This window comes from Propithecus coquereli, unplaced genomic scaffold (genome assembly GCF_000956105.1).
Source record: "Propithecus coquereli isolate 6110/MARCELLA unplaced genomic scaffold, Pcoq_1.0 Scaffold66, whole genome shotgun sequence".
NCBI classification, from domain to species: domain Eukaryota; kingdom Metazoa; phylum Chordata; class Mammalia; order Primates; family Indriidae; genus Propithecus; species Propithecus coquereli.
In genome coordinates this window covers 5,612,338-5,633,158 of record NW_012152618.1, presented here as the reverse complement: position 1 = coordinate 5,633,158, position 20,821 = coordinate 5,612,338, and the positions used below count along the sequence as shown (strand labels likewise).

The following is a 20,821-nucleotide window of genomic DNA, read 5'->3' as shown; positions in this document are numbered from 1 at the left end:
TCCATGTTTAACTATCACAAAGATGTCTTTTTATAGTTGGTTTTTTGCAAATCAGAATTTTTACAAGGTCTACAAGTTGTTTTGATGTGTTTGAAAGCCTCTCTTTTATGCTAGTTCTTCCATATTCACCTCCCTCTTATTTCCAAGACTAGTGCTTTGTTGGAGAAACCAGGAAAATGTGTACATTTTGAACTCTTTAATGTGAGTTAAGCTGTTCATAGCTTATACATTTTAAGAAGGAAACAAATAAGTGTATAAACATACAGAGGCTGCAGTTATGTTGTTAATATTGATATGAGGTGAAATAGGAGAAGTAAACACACCCCTAATTGGAAGGCAGACTAGTTGGGAAGTGGGTTGAGTTAACATGGTCCCTTTTGGATGGTGACAACTGAAGGCACTCTGGGAAGCCAAGGCTGGAGGATTGCTTGAGGTCAGGAGTTTGAGACCAGCCTGAGCAAGAGCAGGACCCCATCTTTACAAAAAATAAAAAAATCATCCAGGCGTGGTGGCGTGCACCTGTAGTCCCACCTACCTGGGAGGCCGAGGCAGGAGGATTGCTTGAGCCCAGGTGTTTGAGTTTGCAGTGAGCTATGATGACACCACTGCACTGTAGCTGGGTGACAGAGTGAGACTCTGTCTCTAAATAGATAGGTAGGTAGATAGATAAGCAATGAAGAACTCCAAATTCAAACTGTGGCTCTGTGCTACAATAGTAGTATTTATTTTTTTAAAGATATTTTTGAAATACTTGAGTGTTTTGATGAATCAAGTTTCATTCTTGTTGTCTGAAGTGTATACTTGTTCAATAGTTTAAATTCTTCTGTTGTACATGCAGTAAATGTCTTGGTTAAAAGTACAACATTGTAAATTATTGACACTCTTTATAAAGTCATATGAACTTCCAGGAAGGAATTTTTATAACTCATACACTTGTGATGCTAAAATAGTAGAATTCTTTTTGGGTAAGTGGATATTGCTTTGCTTAAATAAAGAGTGCCATTCACTTATTCTGATTTTTGATGTTGAAGCATGGAATTATGGTATAGCTAAGAGTCATTTTGCCAGGATAAAGTCACCTTGATTTGTGTAGTACGGCTTTGCACTGTAGCTCTAGACTTTCACAATGATCATATACTGAAGGCCAGTAGCCACCCTAAGTCCAGAAGAAAACACAAACAAGGGCAGAACAAGTTGTGGTTTACATATATGCATAATCGTTTCCTGAGCTAATGTATGTAATACTGTGCATGATACTAAGACATTCTATGCCCAGATTCTATTTTCAAGTATCTTACTTCTGTTACCTTGCTGAATTGGAAAATAATACAAGATATGTCATCAGCATTCCTGAAAATGCACATTATTTTCCAAAAAAAAACCACCACAAAATGATTTAAGAACATGTCTATGGGGAAATTGTTGAGTGTCAATGTCACATACTTTTTTCAGCAAACAGATATTGAATATGTGCTGTGTCCTGGGGACAGTGCCAGAATTTTAGGATTCAGAGATTGGATATGGCGGTTTGCACCCTTGAACAGTCCTTTGATTGCCAGGCTAGTGATTTGGACCTTGTTGACAGGTTTCAGAATGGGGCTCGATGTAATATCTTGGCAACACTTTGGAGCCAGACATTGAGTCAGAACCTGCTCCTCATGCCCCCTCTGCCATCCCTCATTCTTTTCCTTATTTGTGGTAATGGGATCCCTGTTCTCCCAGGTGCCCAGTCTCAAGGGTCTTGGCAGTGTTTCCTGTGGTCTTCTGTGTGACAAAGACCATCGGTGGCGATTCCCCGCCTGATCCTGCTGTCCCCACCAGCACCGTGGCTGCATCATCCTGACTGGGCACTGTGCATCCTGCCTCACTCCCCTGATATGTCCCCTCCTCCTTATAAAAGGCACATCTGACTAGCTTTGTTCCCATAGCCAGCTTCTTTTCCTCAATCACTTCCTGTCTCCTTACACACTTAGCCTCACTTTTCCACTGCCTCTGTCCCCGGCCGTGCTGAATTTCTCCCAGTTCCATCGATGTCATGCTCCTGACTTGTGGCCTTAGCACTGTTCTTCTCTGCTGAGAACCTGCTTCCCTCCCTAGCTTCTGCCCCCACCCCATGAGTGGCGGTCCCTCCAATCTCAGTTCCTGATAGCTCCCTCCCTCACTCTGCTGTGCTGGATAGACTGTGCTTCCCTTATCATGGCAGCATGTCATACTCGATTAGTATTTGCTTGTTTACTTGTTCTTGCTTTGCTTTTTCCGTTAGGTAGTAAATTCATGAGCTGTGCTGTTACATTCTTGTTCATTCGCATCTACAGCACTGAACACAGTCCTCAGCACTTGGCAAGCGTTAAATAAATACATTAAATAAACCTAAATACGGTTTGTTAATATACTCCTGATATGTATTTTAATAGTTGAGAGATAGTAGCAATTATCTAAATCATTATTATTGTGGTTTTAAGTGAACACTCAATTTAAAAGTATATACATTGTTATGAATCCTACGATATAAAAGAGGCATACAACTGAGCTGTTTAACTTCTGCTTATAGGTTATTGAGAAACTCTCACACACACACACAAAGAAACATGCTTAAGATTGTTCACTTAAGCATTGTTTGTAATAGTGAAAAGCTAGAACAACCTCAATATCCATTAATAGGGGAATAGATGCCTAAAATGTTGTGTATTCATACAGTGGGAATCTGTACAGTACAGTAAGTCCTCACTTGGCATTGTCAATAGTTTCTTAGAAACTGCAACTTTAAGCAAAACAACATATAACGAAATGATTGTACCATAGGCTAATTGACCCAAACAAGAGTTAAGTACCTATGGAGTATTTCTGGTCACAAAGACATCTAGCAAACTTTTAAATAAAGACCAAAACACTTCTAATGGTAAACACTGAAATAAATGTGAGCTATACGTACATTTTTAAAAGATTAATAAAAACAAGGAAGAAAATTATTTACCCAGCTATTTAAGTTCAGGGTCATGAGTGGCCAGAGCCCATTCCAGCAGCTCAGGGCATGAGGCAGGAACTGGCCCTGGATAGGACGCCATCCCAGTGCAGGGTGTGTTTACACACATCCACACTCACTCAGACTAGAACTGTATAGACACACCAATGAACCCAATGAGCACATCTTTGAGATGTGAGAGGAAACCCATGCAGACATGGGGAGAACATGCAAACTGCACACAGACTGCGGCCCCAGCTAAGAATTTTTTGTTTCATCATCAGTGTTACAACGAAACATTATTTGAGGAGCTGCTGTAGTTAAAATGAATGAAGTCTAGCAACATGTTCCCATGTGGATAAATCTGAACATAATATTGGGTGGAAAAAACTGAGTGGCAGAGGGATAGTTACATTATATACCATTTATACACATTTATAAAACACACAAAACAATACCATTCAAGTGTGTAAAAAAGCCAGAAGTACAGGCTGAGGAAGGATGCCCGCCAGCTTAAGAAGAGCAAATCTGAAAAGGGAGGGGATAGCATTAGAGTATGGTGCACATGGGGCTTTGGGCGACCTAAAACAGAGATGGTAAAAATTTAGCATCTATTAAGTGTTGATGGCGAGGGCATGAGTATTTGTCATTCCCTCTAATTATAGAATATTTTAAAAGTTTCATAATGTAAAATGATTAAAAATAATGGTTAGAAAGATAAATGTAAGCTGCTAAAGTTGGTGTTTAAAGAAGTAGATGTATAAGTAATCCATTCTCTTCCTTAGATTTTTCAGTATTTTGTAAGCTTAAAAATATAAAACAGGCCGAGCACAGTGGCTCATGCTTGTAATCTGAGCACTTGGGGAGGCTGAGGTGAAAAGATCGCTTGGGGCCAGGAGTTTGAGACCAGTCTGGGCAACACAGTGAGACCCCGTCTCTACCAAAAATAAAAAAAAATTAGCCAGGCGTAGTGGTGCACACCTGTAGTCCCAGCTACTTGGGAGGTTGAGGCAGGTGGATCACCTGAGCTCAGGAGTTCAAGGTTGTAGTGAGCTATGATGGTGCCACTGTACTCTACCCTGGACCGAGCGAGACCCTACCTCAAAAAAAAAAAAATTATATATATATATATATACACATACACACATACATACACACACATATAAGTAAAACAAGTAAATGCAACCTAAGACCATCACTAATATATAGAGTTCATAAGCAAGACATACTAATCCCATTTTTCCCTGTCCCAATCATGCCCACAGAGTTGCATCTGACTATGAGCTCCATGTTTTAAGAAGCCTTCCAGGGAGGGTGGAGGTATAGGCAGGGAACCCGGAAATCTGAGCACAGGATGGGAAGAACAGAAATAGCACAGAAGAGGGTGGGGGATGCAGGGGCTGTCCTTTAGTACCAGGAGGACTTCCAAGTAGACAAGGGAAGAAATGAGTTGCATGTTATTCCAGAGTTTGGAAGTAGGATCTCTAGTGAATGCTCCAGGGATTGAAATCTGGTCTCCAAATCAGCAACCATCTAGCCCTTCGAGCTGTCTAGGGGTGAAATACACTACCTCATCAGCTGTCAGCTTCCTTCACTGGAGGGACTCAAGTGGAATATCTATATGGGATTCTGAAAAATATGATAGACCCCACCTCCAACCCATTTTTTCTTATATGAAGCCTTTTCCAAGTGCCAGAATCTATAGCAAGCTAGCATAGTGCTTAAAACCAATAACTCTGATCCCGACAGCCTGGTTGGCCTTCGAGCTCTGCTGTGTGGCCTCAGATTTTGTTACCTGCTGTACTTCCTCAGCATTAGAATGGTCGCAGATACAGCTGTCTCCCGCAGGGGTGGTGTGAGGCTTGAGTCACATATGCGAAGTGCTTAGAGCCGGGCCTCGTACTTAATAAGTGCTCAGAAAAAATAAAGTGGTGACTTTGGCAGAAGCTGGCTGGCTCAGGCTCCCCCCATTCCCTGGCCAGGTATGGGGAGATCCGGCTCCGAGCACTGATGCTAGGAAAAGCACAGACTGGATTATGTTTTAAATCCTGCCGTTCTTTGAAGGATTACTATCAGTGATACCATTGATATGTTTCTTGGAAACTTTAACACATTTTGTTGACTTAAAATGATAGGGGAAAGACTCTGATTTTTAAAATTTTTACACTTCCCCAAATTGTTTTCAAGAACTCTAAAATTAGATGTTTATTAATTACAAAAACGAAAAATTTTTTGAAGAACAGGAGAAGACTTTGAGAAAAAATGAAGCTTCAGATCATAAAATGTAAACTTTGGAAGTGATATAATTAACAATTACCATTATTTTAACCTTTTTTATTTAATTATTTTTAATTATTGATAATTATTTATGAAACTAGAGGATATAGGCATTTCCAGTGAGTTCTTATTATATGTAGTATAAAAGTAAAAGCATGCTTCAAGAGTGGACATCAGCTCTTTCTCCATTTTGAGGCTTACAGTAGTTTCTTTGTTTTGGGCTGGTTTTTTTTTAAATTGATTTTTGAGCTATCCTGTTGTGGTGTCTGTTTTTTCTTTTTATTTGATTTTTGTGCATTGCTCCTTGAAATGCAGCATTTATGGTATTTTGTGAGCCATTTGGTTTACAATTAAAGAACATATAATACTTTTTTTTTTTTTTTTGCTTAAAGTAATTACATCTTTTTTGATGGAGTAAAAAGCACGGTGTACGTGCTCTATCTCCCTTTCTCGTTCACTGATTGCTTAAAGGAGGAGGCGTCAGACTTGGAATTAATGGTCAGTAACTTGGCTGTGGTCCGTGTTACTCAGTAAACTGTAGCCTCCATAGATACCAGGTCCTCCCTAAATTCCTGGCTTCTTATCTCTGTGTGTCTGTCTTTGTGCGTTATGTGCGTGCACCTGTCTTTGACCCAGTCTGTGAAGGCATGTCGTTGTTAATGATTAACACCCCCTGCCAGGAATCGGGATTTGCCATTACCAGAGCGGCTTGTGCCAAGCAATTAAATAAATATTACTGCTAGCAATCTCATCAACCAAAAGAATTCTTTTTGTGTGCTTCATAATTTCGAAGTATTCAGAAGGGTTCTTCTAATACCTCAGACCTTTTTAAAAATTTACTTTTGAATGTTTTAAAGTTCATTCAGAAGGAAAATTGCCTTTACTGCCTTCTCTTCAATCTTAGTTTTTTCTCTTATGAAGTCTTAGAGAAGTGATTTTTTTTTTTTTATTTGTAAAGTTGTTGCAAGGGAATTTTAGGTTGGGATATGGAATTAAAAAGTGTTTTTTTATTCGATTACTGTGTGGTAACACACAGCCTAATTGAGTTTGCTGCCCTCATCTCCTCCTCATGCCATCTCATTTAACAATAGCTAGTTGGATTGATATCAACACCACTGAAAAGTAGTATCTTAACAAAAAGGTAGACAATGATGAGTTAGAAATTGGAAGTTGACTGGAAATTATCCACTGTCCCCAAATACACTACAGTAAAATGTCCACTTAAAAGGTACCAGTTAAAAATGGATTACGGAGTTTTTAACATGTAACATTTTTTTCTTTTCAAGTAATACACGGTATTACAATGTAATGAAGAAATACTGATCTGCTCTATAAATACAACCAACTGATACATATTAGCCGAAGTAATTTGAACATCAGTTGGTCTAAAGTAAATCATTTGTCTTGAAGTTTTGCTTATGCAATTTGTTTAGAAAAAATAAATTTAAAGAAAGTTTCAAAGTTGAATTTCAGTCTACTTTAGTAGAGTTACCATAAATTCAGAATTATTTTGATCTGAATAAATACATTTCTCTGTTATGAGCACCCCCAGTCTCTTCTTGATATTGTCCTGTTTATTTGTGGGAAGATGGTCTTCTGTGTTTATTTACCTTCATGATAATTGTACTGACAGAGAGACTCAAATTACTCTTTGAGTCCATCTGTAAGAAGTCCAGGGGATTAGTAGATTTGAATCGGCATTCTAGTCTCATGGTTTGGCTCTAGTTTCTTCCAGGAGCCTTCATCTTATAGTGTTTTTTCATGGGTCAGCATTCAAAGTGTGGTTTGCTTATATAAAGTAGGAAATGTTTGCACAATACTCACAGTTCTCAGAGCTCATGGCCCAGAGCTCTACTTGAGAAGGCATCTACAATTTCTTACAAAGATTGTAGTATCAGGGTGTTCTAAAATTAAATTTGTCTGGAGCAATGTAAATAAAAGCTTGCAAATGCCTTGATTTCTATGTGAGTGCTTGATTTCCTAGCAGGGTAATTTAGAATAGAAAGTAGTTTAGCGCTCAAAGGAATATTTATATCTCTGGTAAAGAACAGAACACTTTGTAGAAATGAAATAAAAATGGGGATGAAGTTTTAAAACTTCGTAGGGTTCTCAGTTTTACTGTTGAATAATTTTTTTCCTAACAGGAATAAAAATATTTTTAATTCATAGATTTTCTATTTCTCAGAAGTTCAGTAATTCCAAATCCAAAACTAAGAGCAAGTTTAACTTTTATCAGTAAGCATCATGACAGAAGAATTTTTATTAGCTAACTCATGAGATCTGTTATAAAGTGATACTTTCCATACATCAGTGGGATCTTGAGAAGTTCTTTGTATACTGAATATATTTTCCTTTGGTTTACAATTTTAGAGGTGTCTTATTTTTATTTTTGACAGGCCCCTTCAATGGACTCCCAGCACATTAGCGTTGTTCAAGTCTCCCTTAATAGTGTTGCCAAGACGTTTGATTCTTTAAGCAAATTCATAATACCTTACGGAACTACCTCCATAAAGAAGTCTGAACTGCGGTCTTTTGAAACTAGAATAATTATTCTTTAATCAATTGAGCTTTAACTTTTGGCTTTATTTTAAAATGGGTCATTCACATCTTCGCTGCTGTGTGTTAATGTACATTTTATGTGTCAGGTGGTGAAGAGAGAGCGGAATGTTAAAAATCAGGTGTGGGCCGGGCGTGGTGGCTCACGCCTGTAATCCCAGCTCTCTGGGAGGCCGAGGCAGGCGGATTGTTTGAGCTCAGGAGTTCGAGACCAGCCTGAGCAAGAGCGAGACCCCGTCTCTACTAAAAATACAAAGAAATTAATCGGACAACTAAAACTATATGAAAAAAAAAATTAGCCGGGCATGGTGGCACATGCCTGTAGTCCCAGCTACTCGGGAGGCTGAGGCAGAAGGATCGCTTGAGCCCAGGAGTTTGAGGTTGCTGTGAGCTAGGCTGACGCCACAGCACTCTAGCCCAGGCAAAAAGAGTGAGACTCTGTCTCAAAAAAAAAAAAAAAATCAGGTGTGAAAAGTTTGTGATGCCTGTCTTAGGATCCTAAAACTAGCAGAGGAGAATGAAGCCTGTGGAAAGACTTTGCTTTTCATATAAGTTAGCAATATGCTGGGAGAGGAGGGAATTTCGGCTTCTCTCTCTGCACCATGCTCCAGCGGCTGGGGGGAGGCGAGGGGAGTGTAATAGACCCGGAATGTCATCTTCCTGCGTGGAATGATTCTCCTACGTGCATCTCTGCGGCAGGAGCTGCGGTCCCGGGAGGAGGAGCTGACTCGAGCGGCTCTCCAGCAGAAGTCCCAGGAAGAATTGCTAAAGCGGCGTGAACAGCAGCTTGCAGAGCGGGAGATCGACGTGCTGGAGCGGGAGCTTAACATTTTGATATTCCAGTTAAACCAGGAAAAGCCCAAGGTCAAGAAGAGAAAAGGGAAATTTAAGAGAAGTCGTTTAAAGCTCAAAGATGGACATCGAATCAGTTTACCTTCAGGTATGATTTTTTTTTCATGTTTTTTAAAGATTTTTATGTGTGATCCTTTTAATCAGCTTCTTAATTTCATCAGAACTGGGAGAGAGCTGGGGAAATAAGATTGTGACCAAGTAAGTATCTTCAGTCGCAGCTTAAATTCCTAATGTAAGGACCAAAAAGTTTTCATGTAGGAAACAGCATAAGGAGTACATTGCAGTTCACTGCACTGTGAGTATTTAACTCTCCGTATACTTTCATATTAATGGATTAGTTGATTTATTCCTTTTGAAATCAAAGCAGAACCTCTTTTTAAATGATTGCAAGTTGTCAACATCACATTTTATTATGAAAGTCCAAAGCAAAAAACTGTTGGTATTTTATCATTAAGTTCATTGCTTTCACAAGGATCTATAATGTCATCTGGTATCTGAGTTCATTTGGGACACTGATATAGTCAACAAAATATATCAAATGCTTCAGTGAATTCCTGCTTTCGTGCAAGAGTCTAAAGTCCTTGAGGCACAAAAATGAACCAGTATATCTAGGGGAGCTTTTAAAAACATTTTTTAAACATCATGCCGATAACATAAAAGGATTACTAAATCCTTTTAGTTGTGTTAGGAGAAACTAAAATAATAGAAAATAGCAAACATATATTAATTCACTGAATTAAATTCTTTAATATTATGTATTATAATTGATTTAAGGAAAAACCAAATACCCCCACTGTATTTTGTGATTCTTTCTAGTACCAGAGTAGGATGGTGACAAGAGCAAACTGTATTTTTATGGAATGTGTATTAAATATATATATATTTATGCATATGTGTATTATATATTAGAGTGATTTTTATAGATGCTACTGTTTTTCGAAGAGGTTTGTTAATGGCATGGAAATTTGATTTAAATAACAATAACAACAGTTTTGTTTTATATCAAGTGTGTACAAATTGTCTTGTAAAATACTTGTTACAAAATACTGGAAGCCTTGGCAGCACACTGTGACATTTTAGGTTATTGCAGATATCGTCAATTGTTCAGAAAATTGCAACTAGCTTGTGGCAGTCATGAGCATCCAGTATACATTAATACATTATTGATCATTTGGTTTGGTGAGGTGAGAATAGGTCCTTATACATTTTGCATTCAACCACTCTGGGGGTGAGAGAGGTACTTTTCCAGATTCTCTTCTAATGTTTGCTCTTAGCAGGAGTGTTGCTTAGAGAACCACTGACTGAACTGTCTCAGATATCAGTCAGCCATAATTTAAAAAATAGACAATTTTATTGATGATGTGATTTCTGCTTTCAAGCATAGATGGTAGAACATCTCAGAGAGGCACTAGATTCTTCAGTTCTCAGCTCTTTCAGCTTTCTTTTATCTGTGTCTTGATTATGTTATTGTAATTTAATATTTATTGTTTCCCTTGGGAAACTCTGGGGGAGGTGCCAGGGAATAAGAATCTGATAGGGAAATAAATTTGGAAGAAAACAGTTAAATCATTGCAATGGTAGAGTGAGTAAATAAAATATCTGGGGATTCCTGAGGTCAAACTTTCACTCTTGCTTTTCTTCTCAGATGTTCTTTGGCTAATACCTTGAAATTATTCAAAGCAGCCTGAATATATTTGACTATTTTTGCTAGATTCCTTTTACTTCTAGATTATACTATTTGGGATTTTTGATTGCTGATAATAGAGGAGACATTTCAGTTATACATTTATTTACTTTGTGGCACTTAATAAAAGATTCCATTTAAAACATAACCAAAACGTCTACTGCTGTAGTTCTAATCCATCCTGGAGGAATGAAATCCAGCTTCTAGAATTTAGCACGACAGTTACATCTCCTGGCCACAAGATGGCGATAGATTATGGTAATATCGGTGCCAGTACAGAAACCCTTTTTCTAATTAGACTCCTCCAGCTCTAAACACACCCACACACCTATGCGTACATATTTACTTATAAAGTAAATATCTCAAAACAGGGCAGACATCCAAAAAGGGGAATAAAAACTCTAAAAATAATTCTTTTTTTCCTTCGGGAATTTTGCTTAGCATAGAAGAGAAAGTAAGTATTTGTACCTTAAGTTCAAGGGAGTTAGTTGTATCAATATTATCATCTACTAGAAAATTTTTTGAGTTATCAAATTTTAATACTGTTTAGCAGGGGAAAAACTTCAGGATGGTGGTCTAGGCAAAGATTTTATGGCTAAGACCTCAAAAGCACAGGCAACAAAAACAAAAATAGACAATTGAGACTATATTAAACCAAAAAGCCTTTGCATAGCAAAGGAAACAATCAACAGAGTGAAGAGATAGCCTGTAGAATGAGAGAAAATATTTGCAAACTATTTATCTGACAAAGTACTAATATCCAGAATATACAAGGAACTCAAACAACTCAACAGCAAAAAAAAAAAAAAAAACCAAAAAACAAAACAAAAAAAACCCCAAATCATCTGATTAACAAGTGGGCAAAGGAATGAAATAGACATTTCTCAAAAGAAGACATATAGATGCCCAATAAACATATGCAATAACGCTCAACATCACTAATAATCAGGGAAATGCAGATCAAAACCACAGTGAGATATCACCTTACCCCAGTTAGAAAGGCTGTTATCAAAAAGACAAAAAAAAAAAAAATAATAATAATAACAAATACTGCCAAGGATTCCAAGAAAAGGGAACTCTTATACACTGTTGGTGGTAATGTAAATTGGTAAAGCCATTGTGGAAGTCTCTCAAAAAAAAAAAAAATAGAACTACCATAATTTAGCAGTCCCACTACTGGATATTTTATCCAAAGGAAAAGAAATCAGTATGTCAAAGGGATACCTATACCCTGTGTTCATTGCAGCACTGCTCACAATAGCCAAGATGGAATCAACCTAACTGTCCGTCAACAGATGAATGGGTAAAGAAAAGGTGGTATATATACCCCATGGATACTGTTCGGCAGTAGGGGAGAATGCAGTCCTGCCACATACAGCAACACGGATAAACCTGGGAGGCATTTTGTAAGGGAAATAAGTCAGGTCCAGAAAGATAATACCACGGGTTCTCTCATATGTGGGAGGCAAAAAATATTTTGAGTTTATGGAAGTAGAGAATAGAATTGTAGGTATTACTCTGAGAAGGGTTGGGGGGAGGGGAGGAGGAGGAAAGGCAGTTTAAGGGATAGAATTACAGCTAGATAGTAGGAATGAGTTCTGCTGTTCTTCGACACTGTAGGGTGAATATGCTTAACTGTAATTCATTGTATATTTTCAAAACCGCCAGAAGCAAGGATTTCAAATGTTTCCAACACAAAGAAATGTTAAATGCTTGCAATGATAGATATGCTAATTACCCGTATTTGATCATTATACATTGCATACATGTATCAAAATAGCACTCTATATCTTATAAATATGTACATTTGTTATGTGTCAACTAAAAAATAAAAGAGGAAAAATGGTTAATGTTGCACTGTTCAGGAAGAAACACGTGATAAGGGACAGACTGAACGGTTATGTGTCCCTTTGATGGAATTGCCTCACCAAACGTCTTGAACCCTTTGTACAGGGCTTTTTCCTCTGCGTAGCTGGCTTAGAGAATTTCTCAGAACCTAAACTGACCCTTAATATTTGTGTCTACACATCTTTCAAAAATATATTAAATATGAATAATTAGGTTAGATTCACTCATAATTTTGTCCCTGAGAATCATTCTTGATCATTTTTAATTAAATGGCTTTTTATAGCTATGGTGACTTACTGCTATTATAGAAAACTCAAATGTCGTTTTATTCCTGCTGGAATTCCTTCATAGCTGGTTACCAACTAAGGAAGATCAATGCTTAGAAAGCGAGACAGCTATAATTTAGGACAATAGTTTTAAAATTATACTTTTTGAATATTTAGTATTTTTCTTAGAATTTTTTTAGAAGGAAAAAAGTGTGGTCACAGTGAATGTTTTTATGTTGTGACCACTTTATATCACTCCCTCTGTACTCTGTTTAGAACTGAAGTTGTGTTTTTAGGACATGTTAAAACAAGGCTAAGCGGTTTGAAAGCCTCCCAAAGTTGGTATGTCTCCGAAGCAGTGCCATTCTCACTCCAACAACTTCAGAAGTGCCAGGAGCCCGCAAAGACCAGCCACCTCACGTGTGTGAGCGTGAGAGTGCGTGGATGGGTGTGTGGTCAGGAGAAAGCAAATACCTCACCAGGATTCCTTAGAAATAATACTCCTTTTCGTGTGCAAGTGATCGTTCCTGCTGAGGCTACATTAGCTTAGTTATGAAATATCAATATTACCAACAAAAGTACTAGTGTCAGTTTTACTCAGGAGCCTGTGACTACAAGATAACTGCCATGAGCAGGTATCTTGAGAACCATTCTTTTCTACCAAATGTGCAAAGAAAACCTGAGTGTTAGGCACAGTTACTTTAACAATTCAGTTTTGGTTTTTCTGAATGTTTAACTGGGACAGACTCAACCTTTCCCTGCTTCAAAGGGACAAGAATGCTTATAATACAGAATGTTTTCCTTCACGTTTAAAATGTAAAGAGTGCTTTTTGAAAAAGTGAACGTATTTATGCGTTTTCAGAAACTCGGAAGCACTCTGTGTCTTAAGTATTGTTAAAATCTGCCATTGTATCTTTGCTCCTCATCTGTGGCCTACCCATGTTCCACGCCGGTTACCTGACCTGTACTTAGTATCTCTTGTCCCATCATTTGTTCCCCAAAATTTGTCGTTCAAATCCTGTGGCTTTGTTCTTGGCCTGTCTTCTGCTACAGACCAGAGGTCTCCTCCTGTTGTAAAAATTCACAAAGAATTTGCTTCTGTAGTGTTATAACAATCAGGTGGCTAGTGGAACCTTTGTAGATAACTTCAATCTAAAATAAACTGTTTCATATCTGTGGGTAACAATATTTCTTTCTTTCCTTTACCACCTGTTCCCCCACCACCACCACCAAATCCAGTCAGTATGTCCTACTAAACTCTTTATTTTTATCCATTCTGTATGTAAACTGCTCTGTGCTGGTCAAATCTTTCATAATTGCTCATTTGATAAGTGGAGAAAGCCTCCCCTCTGGTACTCCTGTTCTATTTGCTTTGTCTTCCAAACCACCTCCACCCTGCTATATATTTCTTAACAATTGGCTTTAAGCACCCGTTTGATCCTGTTGATAAGCCTTGTCTAACTTTCTCATTCTACAAACACTGAAGGAGCTACTGCACCAAGTACTAGGGGTTATGATAAAATACGCAAGGTCTTTGCACTCATGTTACTTACAATTTTCACAGAGAAAATAATTCATTCAACCATGTTTTCTAAGCACTTTTTTTGTGCAAGACACTGTGCCAGTTTGGTGGAGGATGAAACAGGGATGGAGACTGTCATGGTCTCTGCCCACGTAGGACTTACATTTTATTGGGGGAGGCGGCAGACCTTAAGCTAATAATTAAACAAATACTCACTTACTTGCTGTAATTATTAACTACCGTGAGGGAAAAGTCATATGACAGTGATTAGTGCAGAGATGTAACCTGGTCTAAGGTGATCACAGAAGGCTTCCTAAAGAAGTAACATTTAAATTGAGCCTTGACGTGGGAATTTACCAAATACACAGGGGGAAGGAAGGAAACAGGCAGAGAGCACGTGCAAAGAAAGCTTGTTGTCTTCCAGGAATTGAAAAAAGTCCAGTGTGGTTTGGCCAGGGGTCAGCAAATTAAGCCCCATGGGCCTAGTCCAGCCTATACCTGTTTTGTACAGCCATGGTTTGTATACTTTTAAATACTTAAAAAAAAATCAAAAGAAGAATAATATTTCATGATACCTGACATGACTTGAAACTGAAATTCCAATATCCATAAAGACAGTTTTAGTGGAACACATTCGTTTATTAAAATATGTATTGTCTGTGGCTGGTTTCTCATTACGTTGGCAGAGCTGGGTAGTTGAAATAGATTGTATGGCTCACAAAGCCTAAAAATGTGGCACTTTACAGAAAAAATGTGCTGACCCCTGATTTAGACCGTGAGGAGTAAGGCGAGGATGGGGCGAGATGAGGTGGGAACGTCAAGAACCCAGACTCAGATTTGCAGGGGCTTATAGACTTTATTACAGTTTTAATCTGTAACTTAAGAATAATGAGAAGCCTTTGAAGGATTTTAAGCAGGGAAATGACATGGTCAGTCGTGCATTTCAAAAAATGCAGGTGTTATTTTTTGCTTTTTTGATAATAGCCATTCTAACTGGGGTAAGATGATATCTCATTGTGGTTTTGATTTGCATTTCCCTCATGGTTAGTGATAGTGAGCATTTTGTCATATACCTATTGATTGGCATTTGTGTGTCTTCTTTTGAGAAATGTCTGTGTAGGTCTTTTGCCCATTTTTAAATTGGATTATTTGTGTGTTGTTTTGTTTGTTTTTTGCTTTTGAGTTATTTGAGTTCCTTATATATGCTACTTATTAATCCCTTGTGGGATGGGTAGTTTGTAAATATTTTCTCCCATTCCATCGGCTGTCTCTTCCCTTTGTTGATTGTTTCCTTTGCTGTGCAGAAGCTTTTTAGCTTGATGTGATCCCATTTGTGTATTTCTGCTTCTGTTGCCTGTACTTTTGAGGTCTTACCCCAAAATTCTTTGCCTAGACCAATGTCTTATAGCGTAACCCAGTGTTTTCTTTTAGTATTTCATAGTTTCCAGTCTTACATTTAAATCTGTATTCCATTTTGAGTTGATTTTTGTATATGGTGAGAGATGGGGAAGGATGAAGTAAATGTGGTTCATATACACAATGGAATATTATTTAGCCATAAAAAGAATGAAATCCTGCCATTTGCAGTAACCTGGATGAAACTGGAGATCATTATGTTACATGAAATAAGCCAGGCACAGAAAGAAATGTCACACATGTTCTCACTCATATGTGGGAACTAAGAAAGCGGATCTCATGGAGGTAGAGAGTGGATTGGTGGCTACCAGAGGCTGGGGAGGGAAGCGGGGAGGAAAGACTAAGAGAAGTTGGTTAAGGGGTACAGACATACAGTTAGACAGAAGGAGTAACTTCTAGTATTCGATAGTACAATAGGGAAATTATAGTAAATAATTTATTGTATATGTAAAAATACCTAGAAGAGAAGAATTATAATGTTCCCAACACAAAGAAAAGATAAATGTTTGAGGTGATGGATATCACAGTTACCCTGATTTGATCATTACACATTGTGTCAGAATATCACATGTCCCCCACAAATATGTACAACCGTGATATAGCAATAAAAATTTTTAAAAAATGCATCAGGCTTCTATGAAGCAGACTCAATGGGCTAAAGGTGGATGCACGAAGATGGCTACAAGGAATTGTAGCAGCCTAGGCATGAAATGATGGTAGTCACGGAGATGGAGGGAACAAAAAGTGTAACTAACATTTATTAAGCATTTTTTATGTCCTGAGCCCTGTGCTAAGTACATTTTATACTTCTTTGTATTTTTTATAGCAGTCCTATGAAATAGGAATAATTAGGTTTTTTTTCCATTTTTATGAATGACGATACTGAGACTTCAAGAGGTTAAGTTACTTTCCCAAAATTCATATGGCCAGTAAGTGGTAGAACTGGCATTCAGATCCAACTGTGCTAACCCTAGAACCTGGAATAGAAATTTCTCTACTATCAGAAAAGTATAGGCCAGGCGTGGTGGCTCACGCCTGTAATCCTAGCACTCTGGGAGGCCGAGGCGGGTGGATTGTTTGAGCTCAGGAGTTTGAGACCAGCCTGAGCAAGAGCAAGACCCCATCTCTACTAAAAATAGAAAGAAATTAATCAGACAACTAAAAATATATAGAAAAAAGTAGCTGGGCATGGTGCCGCATGCCTGTAGTCCCAGCTACTTGGGAGGCTGAGACAGAAGGATCGCTTGAGCCCAGGAGTTTGAGGTTGCTGTGAGCTAGGATGACGCCATGGCACTCCACCCCGGGCAACACAGTGAGACTCTGTCTCAAAAAAAAAAAAAGAAAAATATATAACACAGAATTTATCAGCTATTTTGTGCTTGATGGATGTGTAGGGTCAGGGAGAAGACATCAAGAAAAATTTTTAGATTTCTAGCATGAACAACTGGATAGTTGTCTTTGCCTACCAAATTCCATATCCTCTTCACCTCATATACCAGGTGGTTCATTAAAGTTATTTAAAGTATAATTTCTAAAAAGGTAAATTATAGCACTCTTGCAAATATGAAATGAACCCTTATCAAAGATTTTATTAGATTCCTTAATTAGTGAGGAACCAGATAAAACCGGTTGAGATGAGAATTTGAGGGGCTAGGTATTTATGGACAATTTAATAAAGGAATGTCAGGATTAGATTGCTGGGTTAAATACAAACCTGGTTGATGCCCCATGCAGAAGTAAACCGAAACCTTTGGGGTTGTCTTTTTCACCAGACAGGAATTATTTGAATCATCACCAGACAAAATCTGCAAGTTAACCTCTGCCCTACCTAGCTGTAAAAATAAGCCAGTCAATAGCAAAGCAGTCAATCAAAGGTTAGGCTTAGAACTGTGTGGAAAGAACACCCAGTAATGTCTTTTACCTGCATCCAAGCTGGCATGATTTTCCTAACAGTTTACAAAGTTTTCTCAGACGTTCTCCTTTTCCTTCCGGTAATTTTACTCTTTCTCCCATGTATTTCCATAGTTCCTGGCACATCTCTGGCATACTATAGTTAGGGCTTGACCACAAAATGCTTTTAACCTACATTTTCTGTTTTCATCACTACAGCAGCCCTGTGAAATATTGCTGTTCCCATTTAACAGGTGAGGAAACCGGCTCAGAGGGTTCCTTACTGGTTTGAGGTCCACAGTTTGTTAGTGACAGAACCAGGGCTCATTTAAATACAGGGTGTTCTATTTCAGTTTTGTTTTTAACTACCTCAGACTAAAACCAGGTAACCCTCCCCAGAACACTCCTAAGTTCTCCAAGGATTCAGTAATATTTCATTTTTCTCTGTGTGTGTATCTCATGGTACCTAACATGTAAGCTCTGAGTCATTATTTATTCTCTTGAACTCTGACAAGTCAGAAACCAAAGCAAGAAACGGACTCTGAAATACATATACTTCATAGTTACTGTCTAGCAATTTTTGCCTTTATGACCATGTGTTAAAGACATGGCTATGAAACTAACTTCAAACCATGAAATGTCAGTTCTTACTTTTTTTTGTATCCGACAGATTTCCAGCACAAGATAACCGTGCAGGCCTCTCCCAACTTGGACAAACGGCGGAGTCTAAACAGCAGCAGTTCCAGCCCACCCAGCAGCCCCACCGTGATCCCCCGGCTCCGAGCTATACAGTGTGAGCTTGCTCCGCCACTGCGGGGGCTTCTGGGTTGATGTCTGTTGTTTACGTGACTTGGATTTAAATTAAGCAGACATATTTTGATAGCAGGTTGTAAGTGAGCGTGTGACATTTCATAGATACTACAACCATTTGGAAAACAAAATTTGGGCTTAGGTTCCTTCGTCTCATTTTCTTATACTCACGGCACATGGATGTTAGATGCTATGCTGTTGTCACGTGACCAGGTCCTGGAGTAGAAAGTGGAATACCGCATCTTGTGACATTTTGTTAAACACTTGCATGCACAATGAACATAACCTAATTATATCATCAGTTATTTCTGTATGGATATTTTGAAAAATGAAATCAGGAATTCAGGATGACTTCCATTTTCCTTGTTTTGTGAGGAAAAAAAATTTTGCTTTTTAATTCACTTCAGGTTTGACCAACTTAATACTTCAAAATTCCTTGTAGCATTTTGGTTTTAGAACAAGTACTCATCCTGGAGGAGACAATACATACATAGCTGATTTGCCTGGCACCTTTGTTTGCACTTTGAGAGTTTCGGTTAGGTCCTGGATCAGAGTTTAGTGGCATGAAAATAAAAAATTGTTGACTTTTTTTAAAGGTGAGTCCAAATAAGCCCCTAAAAGTAGACTGAGCAAAAGAAGAATGTGATTCATATGTACATCTGTAAGGAATGTGGTATTTAGACTAAATTACCATGCTCAACCATTCATTTACAGCCTCTCCTTTCTCCACCAAACTTAATTCTCTCCTGCTCACCTATCTTTATTTGGAGGAAAAAAAATTCCAAAAGAAAATTTTCTCCAATGAAGCCTGAACTGAATTTACTGTTTTTCTTCTCTTTTGGTAATGAAAACCTTGGCACTGGCAGAAGTTTCTCTTGCGAGCTCCCAGACACAGAATCCTCACCATGCAGTGAAGTGGGGTCGAAACGAGGCTGTAGTTCTTAGAACTTAAGCACCATGTCTTATCGTAACTGATTTGTCTTTCTGAGAATGCATTTTTCATAAAGCTGTACTTTGTACCTTGCCTTTTGCCTAGACAGAGTAGGGGCTTTGTCAAAGGATGGAGAAAGGGCTTCGGGGCTGTCTCCCAGCTCCGGAGAAGGGGCAGGTGGATGGGGAGCTACACCACCTCCACCTTTGCCCAGCCGTGCCCCTGCCCTCTTCCCTGTGTCCTCACCTTCTGCCCTGGGGAATACCAGCCCATGGAAGTGAGGCAGTGGTACTGGGTAGGTCTGGCTGGGCCCAAGATTTGTACTAGTTAAAGTGAATACTTTTGGGATTTCAAATAAATTCCAACCCCATAGAGTTGAAATGAAGCTTAGGGAGGAACATCCTTAGCATTCATTCTCAGAAGTCATGGTGAAAAAGCAAGGGCAAAACACACCTTTTCTCTGTTGTTGAATAAAATTGAACAGTGGGAAAGTCAATCACACAGTCTCCTGCTATTTCAGGAACCTGATGTGGTTGTACATCCCTGATGTATTTTCCAATAATGGAGTATCACAGTGGATAGTAAACCTAGAACACTTACTTTTCCAAAGAGGTGATACAGGCTGAAAAGATCAGTAACCCTCCCTGACCCTCCCCATCCTACCCCATCCAACTTATCACCCTGCATAACTAGCAAAGACCAAAACAACTCTTCAAGATTGTCAGACACGCATGAATACACACATGTCCATATGTGCAAGCATCTACATATATATTCACAGACATATACACACATATGTATATTTTAAAATTTGGAAAATATTGAAACACACAGAAAGAAATCAAACATCACCCAAAATGTGTACAATTTAATAAAACGATATAAAGAAGTTAAATTTCCCTCTTTACATAAGTAATCTTCTCCATCAGAGAGGATTCTTTTAATAGAAGTTTGATGTCTATATTTAATAACTTCTCTATGTGTATGTATGTTTGTATATACTCACATGCATAAACATAATTTTGAATGAAAATGTGTTATACATAATATTAAATATGATATAAACGTTATCATTTTTATCTGTACTGCATCTTTTGTGGGCACAGAGTATTCCATTGTGTATGTACATCCTGAGGTTTCAAACTATTTTTAGAACATGGTGTGTTTCAGATTCTTTTTTTCCTAAGTGTGTAGTAATACCAGCAGTTTTCCCCATTGATTGCCAAATCAATGTAAGCACACTTAAAGGCTAGAGGGATAGCATGTAAGTGTATTAGCAAAATGTGGCTATTAAACATGAACATACACCTTCCTGTGAGGTAGTGGAAAAAGCAAGACATAGAAAATTGTTAAATATTTTCAGTTTTTAAAAGGCAACTATAGCCAAAGTGATGTGGTACCTGAGCAAAATTGTGATGACTAATGAAGAAGTAGCTTATATTGCAATTTTAAAATAACATTTGTGCCTTAAGTTCAAAATTTTAATTGATTTGGTTAAAAAATTAAGGCACTAAGTTCATTTCAAGTTAAATGTTCAGTTTTGCTGTTTTTCCCCAAATGAAAATGAAATCCTGACTATTACAAAATATTGAAAATAAATAGATAAGTAAGTAATCGGATCTTTGCTGCTAATTTACCTTGAATTTGTATCTTTTCTATTATTCCATTGTTCTTGCTATTTTTATGATTAGAGAAAGGAACTTGCCATTGATTGGGTGAAACAAATCATTTCTTCATTGTTTTCATGTTGTCAGTAAGGTAATTTTACAACTGATTTGACTCATTTAACTTTTTCATCAAAGCTGAC

The 20,821-nt window shown here is 38.0% G+C and overlaps 1 protein-coding gene across 2 annotated transcripts in view; it reads left to right on the top strand.

Annotated features, from left to right (window-relative positions):
- Nucleotides 1–20,821, top strand: part of LOC105823094 (mitogen-activated protein kinase kinase kinase MLK4) — a 51,344-nt gene that overhangs the window by 24,617 nt on the left and 5,906 nt on the right. For both annotated transcript variants that reach the window (XM_012660177.1, XM_012660176.1), the window contains exons 5-6: nt 8,495–8,735; nt 17,944–18,066. In XM_012660177.1, the coding sequence (XP_012515631.1) occupies nt 8,495–8,735; nt 17,944–18,066 (364 nt within the window). The remainder of the gene's footprint in view (nt 1–8,494; nt 8,736–17,943; nt 18,067–20,821) is intronic.